The sequence below is a fragment of the Bombina bombina genome, chromosome 7 (assembly GCF_027579735.1).
Source record: "Bombina bombina isolate aBomBom1 chromosome 7, aBomBom1.pri, whole genome shotgun sequence".
Lineage (NCBI taxonomy): Eukaryota > Metazoa > Chordata > Amphibia > Anura > Bombinatoridae > Bombina > Bombina bombina.
This window is the reverse complement of record NC_069505.1, coordinates 188,354,902-188,378,107: the sequence shown is the minus strand read 5'-3', so window position 1 is coordinate 188,378,107 and position 23,206 is coordinate 188,354,902. Positions and strand designations below refer to the sequence as shown.

General features: G+C 35.6%; 1 protein-coding gene across 2 annotated transcripts in view; it reads right to left on the bottom strand.

Moving 5' to 3' along the window:
- TSPAN32 (tetraspanin 32) overlaps nucleotides 1-23,206 on the bottom strand; it is a 191,120-nt gene that overhangs the window by 124,286 nt on the left and 43,628 nt on the right. For both annotated transcript variants that reach the window (XM_053688927.1, XM_053688928.1), the window contains exon 3: nucleotides 18,725-18,822. In XM_053688927.1, the coding sequence (XP_053544902.1) occupies nucleotides 18,725-18,822 (98 nt within the window). The remainder of the gene's footprint in view (nucleotides 1-18,724; nucleotides 18,823-23,206) is intronic.

The following is a 23,206-nucleotide window of genomic DNA, read 5'->3' as shown; positions in this document are numbered from 1 at the left end:
TATATATATATGTGTATGTATGTGTTTTATATATATATATATATATATATATATATATATATATATATATATATATATAGTTAGATAGATAGATAAATAGATAGAAAGATAGATATTTATATACACGCACACTTTTGAGCCCTTCCCAGTTAAATACCTTTAAACATGCAATATCATTTGTATTTATTTTTAATGTTTTTGAAATTCCTATGTTCTTCACTTGGAAAACAAATGTTATTTTTATTTTAAAAGAGATATTTCTATATTTATCTGTATATACACAATATATATCTGTATATAGCCATATCGATTTATAGGTATAGATATATATATTACAAAAAACTGTGATATATTTAGAAATATCTGTTAAAAATAAAAATAACATGTGAAATATTCCTAAGGCACCCTCAGCTTTAGCGCAGTTGGTCTAGTGTAGTTTTGGGTTTGCGCATGAATGATAAATAGAAAAGACTTTCTTCCGTGCTTCCTAAGGAAGTTTATTGCAAGAAGCACTTACGGCCAGATTACGAGTTTTGCGTTAGAATCTATGCGATGCTAACGAGCAGTTTTTTCTCACTGCTCACTTACCTACAGTGCTGGTATTACAGGTTTTTACAAACCCGGCGTTAAAAGGCAAGAAGTGAGCGTAGAGCAAAATTGTGCTCCTTACCGCACTCCAATACCAGCGCTGCTTAAGTCAGCGGTGAGCTGGTTGTACGTGCTCGTACAGGATTTCCCCATAGGAATCAATGGGGAGAGCTGGCTGAGAAAAAGTCTAACACCTGCCAAAAAGCAGCGTAAAACTCAGTAACGCAGCCTCATTGATACCTATGGGGAAATAAAAGTTATGTTTACACCTAACACCCTAACATGAACCCCAAGTCTAAACACCCCTAACCTTACACTTATTAGTCCCTAATCTGCCGCCCCCGACATCGTCGCCACCTACATTAGATTTTTTAATCCCTAATCTACCGCTCCGGACATCGCCGCCACTATAATAAACATATTAATCCCTAAACCGCTGCACTCCCGCCTTGCAAACATTAGTTAAATAGTATTAACCCCTAATCTGCTATCCCTAACATCGCCGCCACCTACCTACATTTATTAACCCCTAATCTGCCGCCCCCAACGTCGCCGCCACTATATTAAAGTATATTAAACCCCTAAATCTAAGTCTAACCCTAACACCCCCTAACTTAAATATAATTTAAATAAATCTAAAGAAAAAAATACTTGCCTATAAAATAAACCCTAAACTAGCTACAATATAACTAATAGTTACATTGTAGCTAGCTTAGGGTTTATTTTTATTTTACAGGCAAGTTTGTATTTATTTTAACTAGGTACAATAGTTATTAAATAGTTATTAACTATTTAATAACTACCTAGCTAAAATAAATACAAATTGACCTGTAAAATAAAACCTAACCTAGGTTACACTAATACTACGCTACAATTAAATAAATTAACTAAATTAAAAACAATTAAATAAATTTAATTTAATTAGCTAAATCACAAAAAACCCCCACTAAATTACAGAAAATAAAAAACAAATTACAGATCTTTAAACTAATTGCACCTAATCTAATAGCCCTATCAAAATAAAAAAAGCCCCCCCCCAAATAACCCCCCCTAGCCTAAACTAAACTATCAATAGACCTTAAAAGGGCCTTTTGCAGGGCATTGCCCCAAAGTAATCAGCTCTTTTACCTGTAAAAAAAAAATACAAACATCCCCCCAACAGTAAAACCCACCACCCACAAAACCAACCCCCCAAATAAAATACTAACTAAAAAAACCTAAGCTCCCTATTGCCCTGAAAAGGGCATTTGGATGGGCAGTTAGCTCTATTGCAGGCCCAAACCCTAACCTAAAAATAAAACCCACCCAATACACCCTTAAAAAAACCTAACACTAACCCCCTGAAGATCGACTTACTGTTCTGAAGACCGGACATCCATCCTCAAGGAAGCGGCAGAAGTCTTCATTCAACCGGGCTGAAGTCCTCAACGAAGCCGGGAGAAGTCTTCATCCAAGCCGGGGGAAGTGGTCATCCAGACGGCATCTTCTTTCTTCATCCATCCAACGCGGAGCAGGTCCATCTTCAAGACATCCGACGCAGAGCATCCTCTTCATCCGGAGTCTTCTTACTGAATGAAGGTACCTTTAAGTGACGTCATCCAAGATGGCGTCCCTTAGATTCTGATTGGCTGATAGAATTCTATCAGCCAATCGGAAGGTAGAAAAAATCCTATTGGTGCAATCAGCCAATAGGATTGAGCTTGCATTCTATTGGCTGTTCCAATCAGCCAATAGAATGCAAGCACAATCCTACTGGCTGATTGGATCAGCCAATAGGATTTTTCTACCTTAATTCCGATTGGCTGAATTCTATCAGCCAGTCGGAATCTAAGGGACGCCATCTTGGATGACGTCACTTAAAGGTACCTTCATTCAGTAAGAAGACTCCGGATGAAGAGGATGCTCCGTGTCGGATGTCTTGAAGATGGACCCACTCCGCGTCGGATGGATGAAGAAAGAAGATGTCGTCTGGATGAAGACTTCTGCCCGTCTGGAGGACCACTTCGCCCGGCTTGGATGAAGACTTCTCCCGGTTACGTTGAGGACTTCGGCCTGGTTGGATGAAGACTTCTGCCTCTTCCTTGAGGATGGATGTCCGGTCTTCAGAACAGTAAGTAGGTCTTCAGGGGGTTAGTGTTAGGTTTTTTTAAGGGTGTATTGGGTGGGTTTTAATTTTAGGTTAGGGTTTGGGCCTGCAATAGAGCTAACTGCCCTTTTAAGGACAATGCCCATCCAAATGCCCTTTTCAGGGCAATGGGGAGCTTATGTTTTTTTAGATAGTATTTTATTTGGGAGGTGTGTTGTGTGGGTGGTGGATTTTACTGTTGGGGGGGTTGTTTGTATTATTTTTATTACAGGTAAAAGAGCGGATTACTTTGGGGCAATGCCCCGCAAAAGACCCCTTTAAGGTTTATTGATAGGTTAGTTTAGGCTAGGGGTTTTTTTTTTGGGGGGGGGGGCTTTTTTTATTTTGATAGATTAGGTGTAATTAGTTTTAAGATCTGTAATTTGTTTTTTATTTTCTGTAATTTAGTATTTGTTCGTTTTTGTGATTTAGCTAATTTAATTTATTTAATTGTTTTTAATTTAGTTAATTTATTTAATTGCAGTGTAGTGTTAGGTGTTAATTTAACTTAGGTTAGGTTTTATTTTACAGGTCAATTTGTATTTATTTTAGCTAGGAAGTTATTAAATAGTTGTAACTATTAGTTATATTGTAGCTAGCTTAGGGTTTATTTTATAGGTAAGTATTTAGTTTTAAATTGAAATAATTTAGTCAATTAAAGTAATTTTCTTTAGATTTATTTAAATTATATTTAAGTTAGGGGGGGTTAGGGTTAGACTTAGATTTAGGGGTTAATACATTTAATATAGTGGCGGCGACGTTGGGGGCAGCAGATTAGGGGTTAATAAATCTAGGTAGGTGGCGGCGATGTTAGGGATAGCATATTAGGGGGGTTAATATTATTTAACTAGTGTTTGCGAGGCGGGAGTGCGGCGGTTTAGGGGTTAATATGTTTATTATAGTGGTGGCGATGTCCGCAGCGGCAGATTAGGGGTTAAAAATTATATTTAGGTATTTGCGATGCGGGAGGGCCTCGGTTTAGGGGTTAATAGGTAGTTTATGGGTGTTAGTGTACTTTTTAGCACTTTAGTTATGAGTTTTATGCTACAGCGTTGTAGTGTAAAACTTATAACTACTGACTTTAGAATGCGTTAGGAATCTTGGAGGTAGAGGCTGTACCACTCACGTTTTGGTCTCCCAGGACAGACTCGTAATACCGGCGCTATGGAAGTCCCATAGAAAAAAGACTTTACGAAGCTTACGTAAGTTGTTTTGCGGTAAGGCCAAAGAAGTGTGCGGTGCCCCTAAACCTGCAAGACTCGTAATAGCAGCGGGCATAAAAAAGCAGCATTAGGACCTGTTAACGCTGCTTTTTTACCTTAACGCACAACTTGTAATCTAGCCGTTAGTTTGTAGGCGTGGTTGCAATATTCGAAGTCCTGAAGTTAAGAGTCTTTTGCTTGTGCGCTAACTTTTTACTTTAAACTTGTAATATGAGCACTAATCTAGCCGTGCTAATTTTTTACTTTGAGCGCAGTTAGTGATCGAGCAACAACAAAAAGAAGAAAAATAAAGAAAAATGTAACGCACCACTTGTAATCCAGCCCTATTTAGTCTCACACTTTATTCTTCAGGGCTTCTCATTTTGTGGACTTTGCTGACACCACATGGTCTTTATGAGTATTACAAGTTACTGTAATATGATTTGTATTTAACGCAGCAATAAAGATGTTAAATCATTGCTGTGTGTGAGCTCCTGGCAGTCAAGGAGTCACATGACTACGCCGTGGATGTATTACTGGTAACCAAAAACGTAAAATTATTATTGGGTGAGACCTGAAATCCCAATTGTTTCTTAAATGGTTCAGAAAGATTATACAATTTACTATAATCAAATTGACTTCATTCTCACTGTTGTTCATGCGTCTGTTGCACTATATGGTAACAGTTTTACAAGACATCTTTTAACATAATTATTCATTGTGCAGACACTAATATCATCAAATTTTAGCTTTCTTGTAAAACTGCTCCCATATAGACACGTGCACAGTACCTACCTAGGTATTCTTTTATACAAATAATACCACAAGAACAAAGTATTTAATGAAAGACACATGCACACTGCAAAAAGCATATGTTAGTATTCTCTCCTCTTCTCAAGTTATACATCATCCTTAATACAGTCCCATGGGTTTCAATACCATTTGTATGCTGATGACACCCAAATCTACATCTCTGAACCAGACCTATCCCCTTCCTTACTAACCCGTGTCACTAATTGTCTTTCTAATATTTCATCCTGGATGTCCTCTCACTAAAGCTAAATCTTATAAAAACTGAGCTCCTTATTTTTCCTCCTTCTTCCAAAATCTCTACCTCCAACTTTCTCTCTAACTGTTGATAACAACATCATTACCCCAACCCTGCATGCCCAATGTCTTGGGGTCACACTTGACTCTGATCTCTCTTTCACTCCCCACATCCAGTCTTTGGCCAATTCTTGCTGCCTCCTCCTTAAAAACATCTACAAAATTTGCCACTTGCTCACACAAGACACAACTAAGACTTTAATGCACTCTCTAATCATTTCCCGCCTTGACTATTGCAATTCCATCCTCTCTGGTCTCCCTAGCTGCCGACTATCTCCCTTACAATCCATAATGAACGCCTCTGCCAGGCTGATCTTCCTTACACGTCGCTCCTCATCTGCTGTACCTCTCTACTAGTCCCTTCACTCTAACTTCCAGAATAAAACATAAAATTCTAACTAAAGCTCTCAATAACCCTGCTCCTACCTATACCTCAGACATTGTCTCCAGTGCCATTCGCTCTGCTCATGACCTCCTTCTCGCTTTCTCTCTTGTTATCTCCTCACATTCCCGTCTACAAGACTTCTCCAGACTGGCCCCTATTTTGTGGAACTCTCTGCCTCGCTCCCCAAGACTCTCCCCTAGTTTTCAAACTTTCAAGCGCTCCTTAAAGATTCTACTGTTCAGGGATACATATAATAAACACTAACATCTTTCTATCTTAGTTCCTCTCCTCTTTTAGCTATCCCCTTGAACCCCCTTAGCATTTTAGCCTACGTGCCTAGCTGCTTTGTAGATCACCCTCATGAGAGATGATTTACAACAGTGAAACACTTGGCAGGGCCCTCTATCCTTTTGGCTCCAATGACTGTCACCTTGCATATTAGACTCATGTCTTTAGCGCTGCGGAACCTGTTGGCGCTCTACAAATAACTGATAATAATAAAGAATATGTTGCATGTTACATGTATATGTTATGTAGAAAACCACACAGTATATGTATATGTTATGTAATATGTTGCATGTTATATGTATGTATATATATATATATATATATATATATATATATATATATATATACTGTATGCTATGTAGAATACTGCACAGTATATGTTATGTAATATGTTGCATGTTATATGTATATATTATGTAATATGTTGCATGTTATATGTATATGCTTTGTATTATGCTGCATGTTATATGTATATGTTATGCAATATGTTGCATGTTATATGTATATGTTATGTAATATGTTGCATGTTATGTGTATATGTTATGTAATATGTTGCATGTTATGTGTATATGTTATGTAATATGTTGCATGTTATACGTATATGTTATGTAATATGTTGCATGTTATATGTATATGTTATGTAATATGTTGCATGTTATACGTATATGTTATGTAATATGTTGCATGTTATATGTATATGCTTTGTATTATGCTGCATGTTATATGTATATGTTATGCAATATGTTGCATGTTATATGTATATGTTATGTAATATGTTGCATGTTATGTGTATATGTTATGTAATATGTTGCATGTTATGTGTATATGTTATGTAATATGTTGCATGTTATACGTATATGTTATGTAATATGTTGCATGTTATATGTATATGTTATGTAATATGTTGCATGTTATACGTATATGTTATGTAATATGTTGCATGTTATATGTATATGCTATGTAATATGTTGCATGTTATATGTTATGTAATATGTTGTATGGATATGTATATGTTATGTAATATGTTGCATGTTATATGTATATGTTGTGTAATATGCTGCATGTTTTACATATGTTATGTAATATATTGCTTGTTATATGTATATGCTATGTAATATGTTGTATTTTATGTAATATGTTGTATGTGATATGTATATATTATGTAATATGTTGTATGTGATACGTATATGTTATGTAATATGTTGCATGTTATTTGTATATGTTATGTAATATGTTGCATGTTATGTAATATGTTGCATGTTATATGTATATATTATGTAATATGTTGCATGTTATATGTATATATTATGTAATATGTTGCATGTTATATGTACATATTATGTAATATGTTGCATGTTATATGTATATATTATGTAATATGTTGCATGGTATATGTATATGTATATGTTATGTAATATATTGCATGTTATATGTATATGTTATGTAATATGTTGCATGTTATATGTATATGTTATGTAATGTGTTGCATATTATGTGTATATATTATGTAATATGTTGCATGTTATATGTATATATTATGTAATATGTTGCATGTTATATGTATATATTATGTAATATGTTGCATGTTATATGTATATATTATGTAATATGTTGCATGTTATATGTATATATTATGCAATATGTTGCATGTTATATGTATATATTATGTAATATGTTGCATGGTATATGTATATGTTATGTAATATGTTGCATGTTATATGTATATGTTATGTAATATGTTGCATGTTATATGTATATATTATGTAATATGTTGCATGTTATATGTATATATTATGTAATATGTTGCATGGTATATGTATATGTTATGTAATATGTTGCATGTTATATGTATATGTTATGTAATATGTTGCATGTTATATGTATATATTATGTAATATGTTGCATGTTATATGTATATATTATGTAATATGTTGCATGTTATATGTATATATTATGTAATATGTTGCATGTTATATGTATATGTTATGTAATATATTGCATGGTATATGTATATGTTATGTAATATGTTGCATGTTATATGTATATATTATGTAATATGTTGCATGGTATATGTATATGTTATGTAATATGTTGCATGTTATATGTATATGTTATGTAATATGTTGCATGTTATATGTATATATTATGTAATATGTTGCATGTTATATGTATATATTATGTAATATGTTGCATGTTATATGTATATATTATGTAATATGTTGCATGTTATATGTATATGTTATGTAATATATTGCATGGTATATGTATATGTTATGTAATATGTTGTATGTGATATGTATATATTATGTAATGTGTTGCATGGTATATGTATATGTATATGTTTATGTAATATCTACAAGAGAAGGCGCCAACATAGCGTAATTCAGCGAGGATATACTATAGAAAAAATCATAGATCGTATACACTCACATGTAATGAAGCACTATAACGTAGTGCAAACTGGGCAAACCGGATCCTCTGAGTTGTCCGGTAAACTCTCCTCTGGTGTGTGTGGCAAAGAACTTGAGAGAGTGCACTTCACTGTAACATAAGCTCTATAAAATAAGGACAATCTCCACATAGCATAATACTGTATAAGTATGAGATATAGCAAATGATGGATAGTATACACTCACTTGTGGTCTAGCACTGTAATGTAGTGCAGACTAGGCAGGCCGGGGCCTCTAAGCAGGCCGGGACCTCTGATTTCTCCGGCAAACTCTCCTCCAGAGACAGAAAAAAACAGGTGTATAGGATATCATTCAGCTCACTCACAAAGTTAGGGGTGTGAAAATACCATCCACTGTGTGGATATTGATTGTGAGTTTAGCAATAATGAGAAACGCGTTGCTGTACTTTTTATGTGTTTAAATAAACACTTGTATTTACATTTTAAGTTACTTGCCAATTTTTAAACATCTAAACTCACAATCAATATCCACACGGTGGATGGTATTTTCACACCCCTAACTTTGTGAGTGAGCTGAAGGATATCCTATACATGTGTTTGTTTCTGTTTATGGAGGAGAGTTTGCCAGACATCTCAGAGGTCCCGGCCTGCCTAGTCTGCACTACATTACAGTGCTAGACCACAAGTGAGTGTATACTATCCATCATTTGCTATATCTCATACTTATACAGTATTATGCTATGTGGAGATTGTCCTTATCTTCTCTTGTAGATTTGCTTTGAAGTGGACAGCCTTTTTACCCTGAGGAGAGCAGCCTGTTTATTTACCTCAAACACACATATTTATTGGACTCTATTATTATATATAGTGTTAATTGTATTTTGTAATTCTTCTTACATTTTACATCTATATGTAAGTTTGAGACCAGCAGCTACATATTTGATATCAATTTTTTTTAATCTTATCTTGTATATTACTCAATCTTAAAGTGATAGCGCCCCTATTTACACCTTGAGTGTTAATTGTTCACAAAAGCATGTTATGTAATATGTTGTATGTTATATGCATATGCTATGCAATATGTTGCATGTTATATGTATATGTTATGTAATATGTTGCATGTTATATGTATATGTTATGTAATATGTTGCATGTTATATGTATATGTTATGTAATATGTTGCATGTTATATGCATATGTTATGTAATATGTTGCATGTTATATGTATATGTTATGTAATATGTTGCATGTTATATGCATATGTTATGTAATATGTTGCATGTTATATGTATATGTTATGTAATATGTTGCATGTTATACGTATATGTTATTTAATATGTTGCATGTTATACGTATATGTTATGTAATATGTTGCATGTTATACGTATATGTTATGTAATATGTTGCATGTTATACGTATATGTTATGTAATATGTTGCATGTTATACGTATATGCTATGCAATATGTTGCATGTTATATGTATATGTTATGTAATATGTTGCATGTTATATGCATATGTTATGTAATATGTTGCATGTTATATGCATATGCTATGCAATATGTTGCATGTTATATGTATATGTTATGTAATATGTTGCATGTTATACGTATATGTTATGTAATATGTTGCATGTTATATGCATATGCTATGCAATATGTTGCATGTTATACGTATATGTTATGTAATATGTTGCATGCTATATGTAATATGGTGCATGTTATATGTACTGTATATGATATGTAATATGTTGCATGCTATATGTAATATGTTGTATGTTATATGCATGTCATGTAATATGTTGTATGTTATATGTATATGCTATGTAATATGGTATATGTTATTTGTATATGTAATTGTAATATCTTATGAAATATGTTGCATGTTATATGTATATGTTATGTAATGTGGTTTATGTTATCTGTATATGTAATTCTAATATGTTATGAAATAGTTTGCTAGTTATATGTATATGTATTAATTTGTATTTATATTTTAAATGTAATATTTCAATTATGTGCCTTAAGAATACTAAGGTCTCATGTGGACTAACCCAAAAGCGTTCAGAGATAAATTGAGAAACACTATGCGCAAATGCATATTTTACATTCCTTTGTTCTTCACATAGAAAATAATGTACTTTTTAAAATAAATATGCATATATATATATATATATATATATATATATATCTGATACGGTTAATTTAAAATACATATCTTTACCTATATACCTATATTTATAAATATATATACAGTATCTCACAAAAGTGAGTACACCCCTCACATTTTTGTAAATATTTTATTATATCTTTTCATGTGACAACACTGAAGAAATGACACTTTGCTACAATGTAAAGTAGTGAGTGTACAGCCTGTATAACAGTGTAAATTTGCTGTCCCTTCAAAATAACTCAACACAGCCATTAATGTCTAAACCGTTGGCAACAAAAGAGAGTACACCATTATTTTCCAGCACTGCCTTAACACTCTTGGGCATGGAGTTCACCAGAGCTTCACAGGTTGTCACTGGAGTCCTCTTCCACTCCTCCATGATGACATCAAGGAGCTGGTGGATGTTTTAGATCTTGCGCTCTCCCACCTTCCATTTGAGGATGCCTCACAGATGCTCAATATGGTTTAGGTCTGGAGACATGCTTGGCTAGTCCATCACCGTTACCCTCAGCTTCATTAGCAAGGCAGTGGTCGTCTTGGAGGTGTGTTTGGGGTTGTTATCATGTTGAAATACTGCCCTTTAGCCCAGTCTCTGAAGGGAGGGGATCATGCTCTTCTTCAGTATGTCACAGTACATGTTGGCATTCATGGTTCCCTCAATGAACTGCAGCTGTAAGCCTTTTATTTATGGTGGTTTAGCCTCCATCACTGCTGAATGTGGTGGAGTTCCTATTGTTTAATGTCCACTAGATGGCAGTATGCCGTAGAGAAGATGATATGCATATGACATTAAGGAGTTAATTTGTTAACCACAGGTGGTATAAATTGAGGTGCTTTGCCTGTAATATACAGCATGAATAAGTGCTATGTAGGCCCGAAACGTAGCTGTTGTTTTACTCTCTGATACTTTAATAAAGGATGTTTTCCTAAAAGAAACAGTGCTGGGAGTATTCTATTACTTTATCTATACTTTTGGGGACTGCAGGACCCTTTTTTCTCCTGTGCACTTCACATAGTTGGATTGAATTTGACGATACTGTGCTGTACCTATACTCATTTGTGGTTTTATATATATATATATATATATATATATATATGAAAGTTCATAGAGATTTGCACTCTCACCTGTTAAGATACGAGCCAGGGTGTCATTAGCAGCAATATCCAATTCCAAGTAATAGATTTGCACTCGCTGGACTTTAAAAAAACCCAATAGTTTATTGTGTACAGTGATGTTTCGGGGAGCCAACTGTCTGATGAAGGGGACAGTTGGCTCCCTGAAACGTCACTGTACACAATAAACTATTGTTTTTTGAAAGTCCAGCGAGTGCGGATCTATTACTTTAAATTATATATATATATATATATATATACAGTATATATATACAGTATATATATATATATATATATATATATATATATATATATATATAGAAATATTTAAGAATAAAAAGGATATTATCCTGCAAGTGAATAACATTGAAGTGTGAAAAATGTACAGTAAAACACATATAAACACATAGATACATATGCACACATATCTATTATTTTTAATAAAGTGTTTAACTATGTATTTACTGTACCTATTTAACATTCCAGTGTTCTTCACATAAGGGGATTTGTTCTTTGAATTTTTAAATAGATATTCCTATTTATATCTGTATATTTCTATACCTATAAATAATTATTTATATATATATATATATATATATATATATATATATATATATATATATATAAAAAGAACAGTCAGGGTGGATTTGCACTCGCATCTCGAAAGAAATAGCAACTGCCAGGGTGTCAGGAAAAATAAATTGTATCCAATATAGTAAAGATCCGCACTCACTGGCATTGTTGCTCCGAAATGTGACTATAATAAATATCACAATTAACACAAGTCCAGTGAGAGCAAATTTTTACTATCTATCTATCTATCTATCTATCTATCTATCTATCTATCTATATATACACTGTAGGTATAGATATATATTTTACCAAAAAAAAAAATCAGATATATCTAGAAATATGCATTTATGAATAAATAGAACATACTATGCTATGTGAAGAACATTGTAATGTAAAAATTAATATTTCATGTTGAGGTTGTGCACTTGGTAAAACACAATCGGGTTTATGCTTGAGTAGGGTGTTCATTTTCCACACTTTTACGCTCTATTGAAGTCTATGGGGCCTATCTATCAAGACCGCTGCTCCATAACCTGTCCGCCTGCTCTGAGGAGGCGGACAGACATAGCGGGAAATCAACCCGATCAAATGCGATCGGGTTGATCGACACCTCCTGCTAGCGGCCGATTGGCTGCAAATCTGCAGGGGGCGGCGTTGCAACAGCAGTTCACAAGAGCTGCTGGTGCAATGCTGAATGCGACGAGCGTAATGCTTTCCGCATTCAGCGATTTTTGTCGGACATGATCCGCTGATCGGATCATGTCGGACAGACATTTGTTAAATAGGCCCCTAAGGGAGAATATGTTAAAGCAATATTCAAAGTTTTGTTTTTTTGCGCAAGTTGGAAGAGTGTGCGAGCGAAAACGTTTTACTTTAAATTTGTAATACGCTGCATCCAACATGCACAAACATCTTACTTGTAGCGCAGTTAATGATTGAGCTGGAGCGATAATTACCACTCCGCTTGTAAACTGGCCCTTAAACAGAAGTGATTTGACCCCACGACAGACCCACGCTTCTCTCTGCCCCATATTTGTAATACATTGAGGCATAGGAGGCCTTTTATATTTAGCTAAGAATCAGCGACTTTATATAAACTGTAGACTGTCCCTTTAAGTAATAAAATATTAATTTTCCATTGTCCTCTCTAAGGGTTCAATTTAGTAATGTGAGAGCGGACATGATACGATGTAGCGGATCATGTCCGCTGCACATCGATAAATGCCGACAGCATACGCTGTCTGCATTTATCATTGCACCAGCAGTTCTTGTGAACTGCTGGTGCAATACCGCCCCCTGCAGATTCACGGTCAATCGGCCGCTAGCAGGGGGTGTCAATGAACCCGGTCATATCCGATCGGGTTGATATCTGCCCGCCACCTCAGAGCAGGTGGACAGGTTATGGAGCAGCGGTCTTTAGACGGAGCTTGATAAATTGACCCCTAAGTATTGATTTTACAGAGAAATATAAGATAAGGAAGCAAGTGTGTGTACACAATGTGATAACACAATCTGTGTGTGTATATATATATATATATATATATATATATACAGGGAGTGCAGAATTATTAGGCAAATGAGTTTTTTGACCACATCATCCTCTTTATGCATGTTGTCTTACTCCAAGCTGTATAGGCTCGAAAGCCTACTACCAATTAAGCATATTAGGTGATGTGCATCTCTGTAATGAGAAGGGGTGTGGTCTAATGACATCAACACCCTATATCAGGTGTGCATAATTATTAGGCAACTTCCTTTCCTTTGGCAAAATGGGTCAAAAGAAGGACTTGACAGGCTCAGAAAAGTCAAAAATAGTGAGATATCTTGCAGAGGGATGCAGCACTCTTAAAATTGCAAAGCTTCTGAAGCGTGATCATCGAACAATCAAGCGTTTCATTCAAAATAGTCAACAGGGTTGCAAGAAGCGTGTGGAAAAACCAAGGCGCAAAATAACTGCCCATGAACTGAGAAAAGTCAAGCGTGCAGCTGCCAAGATGCCACTTGCCACCAGTTTGGCCATATTTCAGAGCTGCAACATCACTGGAGTGCCCAAAAGCACAAGGTGTGCAATACTCAGAGACATGGCCAAGGTAAGAAAGGCTGAAAGACACATGCCTATTGTGTCTAATGGGAAATCCGGCCCTGGTTATATAATATGTTTCATGTTATACGTATATGTTATGCAATGTTTGTTTTTTTTATTAATGATCCAACATCTATAAAAAAATGAGGCTGTCACTCCTGTCCACCTGATGGTATTATCAGTCCAGTACTGACATAGGCCTAGATTTAGAGTTCGGCGGTAGCCGTCAAAACCAGCGTTAGAGGCTCCTAACGCTGGTTTTGGGCGCCCGCTGGTATTTGGAGTCAGTGATTAAAGGGTCTAACGCTCACTTTTCAGCCGCGACTTTTCCATACCGCAGATCCCCCTACGCCATTTGCGTAGCCTATCTTTTCAATGGGATCTTTCTAACGCTGGTATTTAGAGTCGTTTCTGCAGTGAGCGTTAGAGCTCTAACGACAAGATTCCAGCCGCCTGAAAATAGCAGGAGTTAAGAGCTTTCTGGCTAACGCCGGTTTATAAAGCTCTTAACTACTGTACCCTAAAGTACACTAACACCCATAAACTACCTATGTACCCCTAAACCGAGGTCCCCCCACATCGCCGCCACTCGATTAAAATTTTTAACCCCTAATCTGCCGACCGCCACCTACGTTATACTTATGTACCCCTAATCTGCTGCCCCTAACACCGCCGACCCCTGTATTATATCTATTAACCCCTAACTTGCCCCCCACAACGTCGCCGCAAGCTACTTAAAATAATTAACCCCTAATCTTCCGACCGCAAATCGCCGCCACCTACGTTATCCCTATGTACCCCTAATCTGCTACCCCTAACATCGCCGACCCCTATGTTATATTTATTAACCCCTAATCTGCCCCCCACAACGTCGCCGACACCTACCTACACTTATTAACCCCTAATCTGCCGAGCGGACCTGAGCGCTACTATAATAAAGTTATTAACCCCTAATCCGCCTCACTAACCCTATCATAAATAGTATTAACCCCTAATCTGCCCTCCCTAACATCGCCGACACCTACCTTCAATTATTAACCCCTAATCTGCCGACCGGAGCTCACCGCTATTCTAATAAATGTATTAACCCCTAAAGCTAAGTCTAACCCTAACATTAACACCCCCCTAAGTTAAATATAATTTTTATCTAACGAAATAAATTAACTCTTATTAAATAAATAATTCCTATTTAAAGCTAAATACTTACCTGTAAAATACATCCTAATATAGCTACAATATAAATTATAATTATATTATAGCTATTTTAGGATTAATATTTATTTTACAGGCAACTTTGTAATTATTTTAACCAGGTACAATAGCTATTAAATAGTTAAGAACTATTTAATAGTTACCTAGTTAAAATAATTACAAATTTACCTGTAAAATAAATCCTAACCTAAGATATAATTAAACCTAACACTACCCTATCAATAAAATAATTAAATAAACTACCTACAATTACCTACAATTAACCTAACACTACACTATCAATAAATTAATTAAACACAATTGCTACAAATAAATAACATTAAATAAACTATCTAAAGTACAAAAAATAAAAAAGAACTAAGTTACAGAAAATAATAAAATATTTACAAACATAAGAAAAATATTACAACAATTTTAAACTAATTACACCTACTCTAAGCCCCCTAATAAAATAACAAAGCCCCCCAAAATAAAAAATTCCCTACCCTATTCTAAAATACAAATATTACAAGCTCTTTTACCTTACCAGCCCTGAACAGGGCCCTTTGCGGGGCATGCCCCAAGAATTTCAGCTCTTTTGCCTGTAAAAAAAAACATACTATACCCCCCCCCCAACATTACAACCCACCACCCACATACCCCTAATCTAACCCAAACCCCCCTTAAATAAACCTAACACTACCCCCCTGATGATCTTCCTACCTTGTCTTCACCATGCCAGGTTCACCGATCCGTCCTGGCTCCAAGATCTTCATCCAACCCAAGCGGGGGCTAGACATCCACTGAAGAAGTCCAGAAGAGGGTCCAAAGTCTTCCTCCTATCCGGCAAGAAGAGGACATCCGGACCGGCAAACATCTTCTCCAAGCGGCATCTTCTATCTTCTTCCATCCGATGACGACCGGCTCCATCTTGAAGACCTCCAGCGCGGATCCATCCTCTTCTTCCGACGACTAGACGACGAATGACGGTTCCTTTAAGGGACGTCATCCAAGATGGCGTCCCTCGAATTCCGATTGGCTGATAGGATTCTATCAGCCAATCGGAATTAAGGTAGGAATTTTCTGATTGGCTGATGGAATCAGCCAATCAGAATATAGTTCAATCCGATTGGCTGATCCAATCAGCCAATCAGATTGAGCTCGCATTCTATTGGCTGATCGGAACAGCCAATAGAATGCGAGCTCAATCTGATTGGCTGATTGGATCAGCCAATCGGATTGAACTATATTCTGATTGGCTGATTCCATCAGCCAATCAGAAAATTCCTACCTTAATTCCGATTGGCTGATAGAATCCTATCAGCCAATCGGAATTCGAGGGACGCCATCTTGGATGACGTCCCTTAAAGGAACCGTCATTCGTCGTCTAGTCGTCGGAAGAAGAGGATGGATCCGCGCTGGAGGTCTTCAAGATGGAGCCGGTCGTCATCGGATGGAAGAAGATAGAAGATGCCGCTTGGAGAAGATGTTTGCCGGTCCGGATGTCCTCTTCTTGCCGGATAGGAGGAAGACTTTGGACCCTCTTCTGGACTTCTTCAGTGGATGTCTAGCCCCCGCTTGGGTTGGATGAAGATCTTGGAGCCAGGACGGATCGGTGAACCTGGCATGGTGAAGACAAGGTAGGAAGATCATCAGGGGGGTAGTGTTAGGTTTATTTAAGGGGGGTTTGGGTTAGATTAGGGGTATGTGGGTGGTGGGTTGTAATGTTGGGGGGGGGGGTATAGTATGTTTTTTTTTACAGGCAAAAGAGCTGAAATTCTTGGGGCATGCCCCGCAAAGGGCCCTGTTCAGGGCTGGTAAGGTAAAAGAGCTTGTAATATTTGTATTTTAGAATAGGGTAGGGAATTTTTTATTTTGGGGGGCTTTGTTATTTTATTAGGGGGCTTAGAGTAGGTGTAATTAGTTTAAAATTGTTGTAATATTTTTCTTATGTTTGTAAATATTTTATTATTTTCTGTAACTTAGTTCTTTTTTATTTTTTGTACTTTAGATAGTTTATTTAATGTTATTTATTTGTAGCAATTGTGTTTAATTAATTTATTGATAGTGTAGTGTTAGGTTAATTGTAGGTAATTGTAGGTAGTTTATTTAATTATTTTATTGATAGGGTAGTGTTAGGTTTAATTATATCTTAGGTTAGGATTTATTTTACAGGTAAATTTGTAATTATTTTAACTAGGTAACTATTAAATAGTTCTTAACTATTTAATAGCTATTGTACCTGGTTAAAATAATTACAAAGTTGCCTGTAAAATAAATATTAATCCTAAAATAGCTATAATATAATTATAATTTATATTGTAGCTATATTAGGATTTATTTTACAGGTAAGTATTTAGCTTTAAATAGGAATTATTTATTTAATAAGAGTTAATTTATTTCGTTAGATAAAAATTATATTTAACTTAGGGGGGTGTTAGTGTTAGGGTTAGACTTAGCTTTAGGGGTTAATACATTTATTAGAATAGCGGTGAGCTCCGGTCGGCAGATTAGGGGTTAATAATTGAAGGTAGGTGTCGGCGATGTTAGGGAGGGCAGATTAGGGGTTAATACTATTTATGATAGGGTTAGTGAGGCGGATTAGGGGTTAATAACTTTATTATAGTAGCGCTCAGGTCCGCTCGGCAGATTAGGGGTTAATAAGTGTAGGTAGGTGTCGGCGACGTTGTGGGGGGCAGATTAGGGGTTAATAAATATAACATAGGGGTCGGCGATGTTAGGGCAGCAGATTAGGGGTACATAGGGATAACGTAGGTGGCGGCGGTTTACGGAGCGGCAGATTAGGGGTTAAAAGTGTAATGCAGGGGTCAGCGATAGCGGGGGCGGCAGATTAGGGGTTAATAAGTGTAAGGTTAGGGGTGTTTAGACTCGGGGTACATGTTAGGGTGTTAGGTGCAGACTTAGGAGGTGTTTCCCCATAGGAAACAATGGGGCTGCGTTAGGAGCTGAACGCTGCTTTTTTGCAGGTGTTAGGTTTTTTTTCAGCTCAAACAGCCCCATTGTTTCCTATGGGAGAATCGTGCACGAGCACGTTTTTGATGCCGGCCGCGTCCGTAAGCAACTCTGGTATCGAGAGTTGCATTTGCGGTAAAAATGCTCTACGCTCCTTTTTTGGAGCCTAACGCAGCATTTGTTTGAACTCTCGATACCAGAGTTAAATTTATGGTGCGGCCAGAAAAAAACCCGCGGAGCGTTAACAGCCCTTTTACCGCCGAACTCTAAATCTAGGCCATAGTGCACAGTCCAGGTACTAAATAAACTTATGTACTAGCCCTATTGCACAGTTCCTTTGTTAACAGCATAACAAGCATATCTGAGTGAATAAATTATTTAAATTTTCTTTTAACAGTGTTGCTACCTTTGTTTGATTGTAATTTACAGTCATATTTTTGCACAATCCTCAAAAAATGTTGCCAGCCCCAGAGTCCAAACGACTCTCACATATGAGCCATTTTCTTGCTACTTACAATAGCCATGAGCTGCTGTGACTCCCGCAGGACAGACAGAGAACAGACCACAGCGACCAGGAGTAGTGAAACACAGACGCAGCTCCCATACAGGACCACTGCAGAGGACAAGAGAAAATGCATAGCATTATATAGAGCGGTGCAGGAGCTAATAATGATGTCTGTTAATTAAATGACATAAAGGTGCAAGAGTGATGTCACTACTAGAGATGATAAAACGTCTTTATATAATAAAACTAATAATGTTCCTTGAGATTTGTTTTATCTATTATTCCGAAAAAAATTCACTCTAACATTAAATATGGTGTTGAATGTAAAAACACCCCCCTGTGAGCTGCAAAGGGCTTCACATATTATGGGCCAGATAACGAGTGGAGCACTCGAGCGTTAACGCTGCTATAGTAAGATTTTTGAATGCGTGTATTACAAGATGAAAGCAAAATGTTTTCACTTGAGCGCTAACCCGATGCACGCAAAAATGTTAAGTTAGAATATCGTGATCACATTAACGTATTTCCCCATAAAAATCAATGGAGCACGAAAAGTGGGAATAAAAATCACGCTCTACTTTTGTGCAAACTGGATCGCATTTAACCAAGTGCGCTAACACAACATGAAAATATGAATATTTCACATTCCAATGTTCTTCGCTTACTGGATAATTTTTTATTTATACTTAAATACATATTTCTAAACATATATACCTGTGTATACCTATACCTGCATGTCTATTTCTATAGATATATAGGTATAGCTATGCATTTTTCATTAACAGTAACAGATATATATATATATATATATATATATATATATAAATACAGTATATATATAAATATATATATATATATATGTAATAATAAAAAGTACATAGTAATGTAAAATATGCGTTTTGCGCATCGTGTTTCGTGATTTAGATCTTACCGCGGTTGGGTTAGCACAAAACAGTATTCTTAAGGAGCATTATTGAAATATTACATGTAAAATATTAAAATAAATTAATAAAATGTATTTAAAATGATTAAACATACTGTAACATTCTAAAACATCAATAGAATATATCTATATATTTGATAGTATGTTTAATCATTTTTAATATTTGATATTAATTCATTTAAATATTTTATATGTAATATTTCAATAACACGCTTTATGAAGTTTTCATGTGCGCTGACCCAACCACGTTAAGAACTACATTACGAAACACGGTGCGTAAAACACATATTTTACATTCCTATGTTCTTCACATTGAAAATAATGTACTTTTTATTATTAAATATATATTTCTATATATATCTGATACTGTTCATGTAAAATACATACATATACTTATATATCTATAGGAATAGGTATACAGGTATAGGGGTATACACACACATATGTGTATATATATATATGTATTTAAGAATAAAAATAACAACATTGTCCTTAGTGAAAAACATTCAAATGGTAAATATGTACAGTAAATATACAGTAAAATACATAAATACATCTGTACACACACACACACACATATATACATATATACACACACATACATTTTTTGTATTATTTTATTCAAGTGAAACCTTTAACCAAAGCTCTGAAGCTGCACTAACCCGACGTCAAATTCAATTGCGCTCAAGCAAACCTGTTTCCTTTAACTTGTTATACACATGCTACTTCCGATGCGCACAAACACCCGTAATTAACCCATTATCACTCGTGCGTAACAGTTAGCGCTCCGCTCGTAATCTAACCCTACGTGTGTTGTGTCTTAAAATAATTTCAGCACTTTTGCTAGTCCCCCAAATGTTAAGTTCTAACATTGCCACTGGTTGTAAATCCACTAAGTATATGAAACCCAGTGTCTACTCGTACTCCTGTAGGACTGAATTATAAAACCTGTATGTTGTGGTAATAATTACCCAATCAAAGTATCTCGAGGGTGGCTATACGTCTGTGTTTTGCATAGTTCTTTATGTAAATTTGTGTGTGTGTATATGAAGCATGTAATGTACTGGAGAGGTGAGAAGGGCAAAAGAGAATGTGCCCTAAATGCTACCTACTCTAAGAATATCTGAAACACATTTTTATATACATATGGATATTTCATGAATCTGCCTGGAGCCGATTGGTAGATTTTGGCACTGGGAGTAGTTATATCCAACTAACATATAAACCTGTTTCTCAACCTACAATTTAATGTTGTTTCAGGTGAGAAGTGGCCCATATAGGTTGATAACAGAGATTTCTCTTGGCCATTGTAGGATAAGTATACTCAGAATGTGTACTGGTGTATCCATGGCATTCCCTGAAACAACAAGACCCGGCTACATTTGTAAATGCTTATAAAACATTACTTTTTAATACAGTTCTTTCTCTTACTTTCTGATATATGCTATACATTTATAAAATTAATGTAATGTCCCGTTAAGCAGATGGATTATTTAAAGAGACAGTCTAGTCAAAATGTCATGATTCAGATAGGGCATGTAATTTTAAACAACTTTCCAGTTTACTTTTATCATCAAATTTGCTTTGTTCTCTTGGTATTTTTTGTTGACAGCTAAGCCTAGGTAGGCTCATATACTAATTTCTAAACCCTTAAAGGCCGCCTCTTATCTCAGTGCATTTTGACAGTTTTTCACAGCTAGACAGCGTTAGGTCATATGTGTGATATAGATAAAAATTATGCTCACTCCCATGGAGTTATTTATGAGCCAATAATGATTGGCTAAAATGCAAGTCTGCCAAAGAACTGAAATAAGGAGCCAGTCTGCAGAGGCTCAGCTGTGGCGTTACGAGTGGTGTCTGTCTGTTGGATTCTACTTGTGAAATAAAGCACTTGATGTTTTTACCTGCAGTCATGTCTGGGATTGTTTTTCTTCTATTGTTTGTTCTTTGGATTAGTATGCTTGGCGAATGGGAGATTACAGCCATCCATATCGCTGCGGAATCCGTTGGCGCTCTACAAATAACCGATAATAATCCCTGCTTAGCTGCAGCACTCTCTGGCTGGTGTTAGGCGATCGGAAAGACAGGTGATCGATATTCCGGATAGTGGGGCCGGTATCGTGAGTTACTACCTGCTACAAGCAGTGTTTCATTTGCCTTTATTATATCAGCGTGTTTATTTGTATACATATGATACAAGATTCTATACCTTTGATACATATACCGCTGAGGCAGGAGAGGATCTTTTCACGGGACTGTGTTATTGTGAAAAGGCTTGTGCAGTGTGTTCAATTCTACTTGTATGGAGCAGCTTAGCAGAGGAGCTGCGTTTTGAAACTTCTGTTGACTGTTCTAAAAGTTATTACATATGATGTACTCTTCAATACATGACATGGGTTCAGGTATTTATCCAGAAACCTGTGTGTTATATTGGTTCCCTATTAGATTATACTAATACGTGTGATGTTTTGTGTTGGGGACTAACAACTTTTAGCAGTGTTGCAGAGGCATAGATACAAGGTAATCACACGGGTAAAATGTATATTGATATAACCATGCTGGTTATGCAAAACTGGGGAATGGGTAATAAAGGGATTATTTATCTTTTAAAACAATAAGGGCCAGATTACAATTGGAGCGGTAATTGTTTCTTCCATGATTCAGATAGAGCATGCAATTTTAAGCAACTTTGTAATTTATTCCTATTATCAATTTTTCTTCGTTTTCTTGGTATCTTTATATTGAAAAAGCAGGAATCTAAGCTTAAGAGATGGCCCATTTTTGGTTCATCACACTGGGTAGTGCTTGCTGATTGGTGGCTACATTTATCAGAATTTATTCATAAATACATATTTCTACATATATCTGATGGTATTTTGGTACAATATCCAGCTATACATATATATATATATATATATATATATATATATATATACACTGTACAGGATTATATATAGGTATAAATATATTCAGATATATATAGGAATATCTATTTCTAAATACATAGACCATATTCTGCTATGTGCAGAACATTGGAATGTGAAATATTTACAGTAAATAAACAGTATTACCTTTTTTTAAATATGAATATTGCATCAATATGGTTTTACTTGTTTTCTTAACTGCAAAGGGCTCCAATGCACTTACATATATATGTCTATATATGTGTTCATATGTATTTATGTGTTTATATGTGTATATATGTCAGTAAATACATATATACACATATAAATACATAAACACATATGTACACACATAGACACACACACACACACGGCAACATGACTTGTCTTATGCTTTTCAGCAACCTTATACCTTAATCATAGACCTACCTACTGCCATAAGGAATGGCTGAGCATATATAACAAACATAATGATTGACAATTGGAAAGTGGCTGTGTTACTTAAAAGATACATATCTCAAACCTCACTCAGAATTGGAAAAAGGCTAAGCGGACATATTTAAAAAGGGCAAATATATACATGTTAAATAGTATTTAAAACAACATATAACATACAAGCAATTATTATAAGGCATATCTTATTACC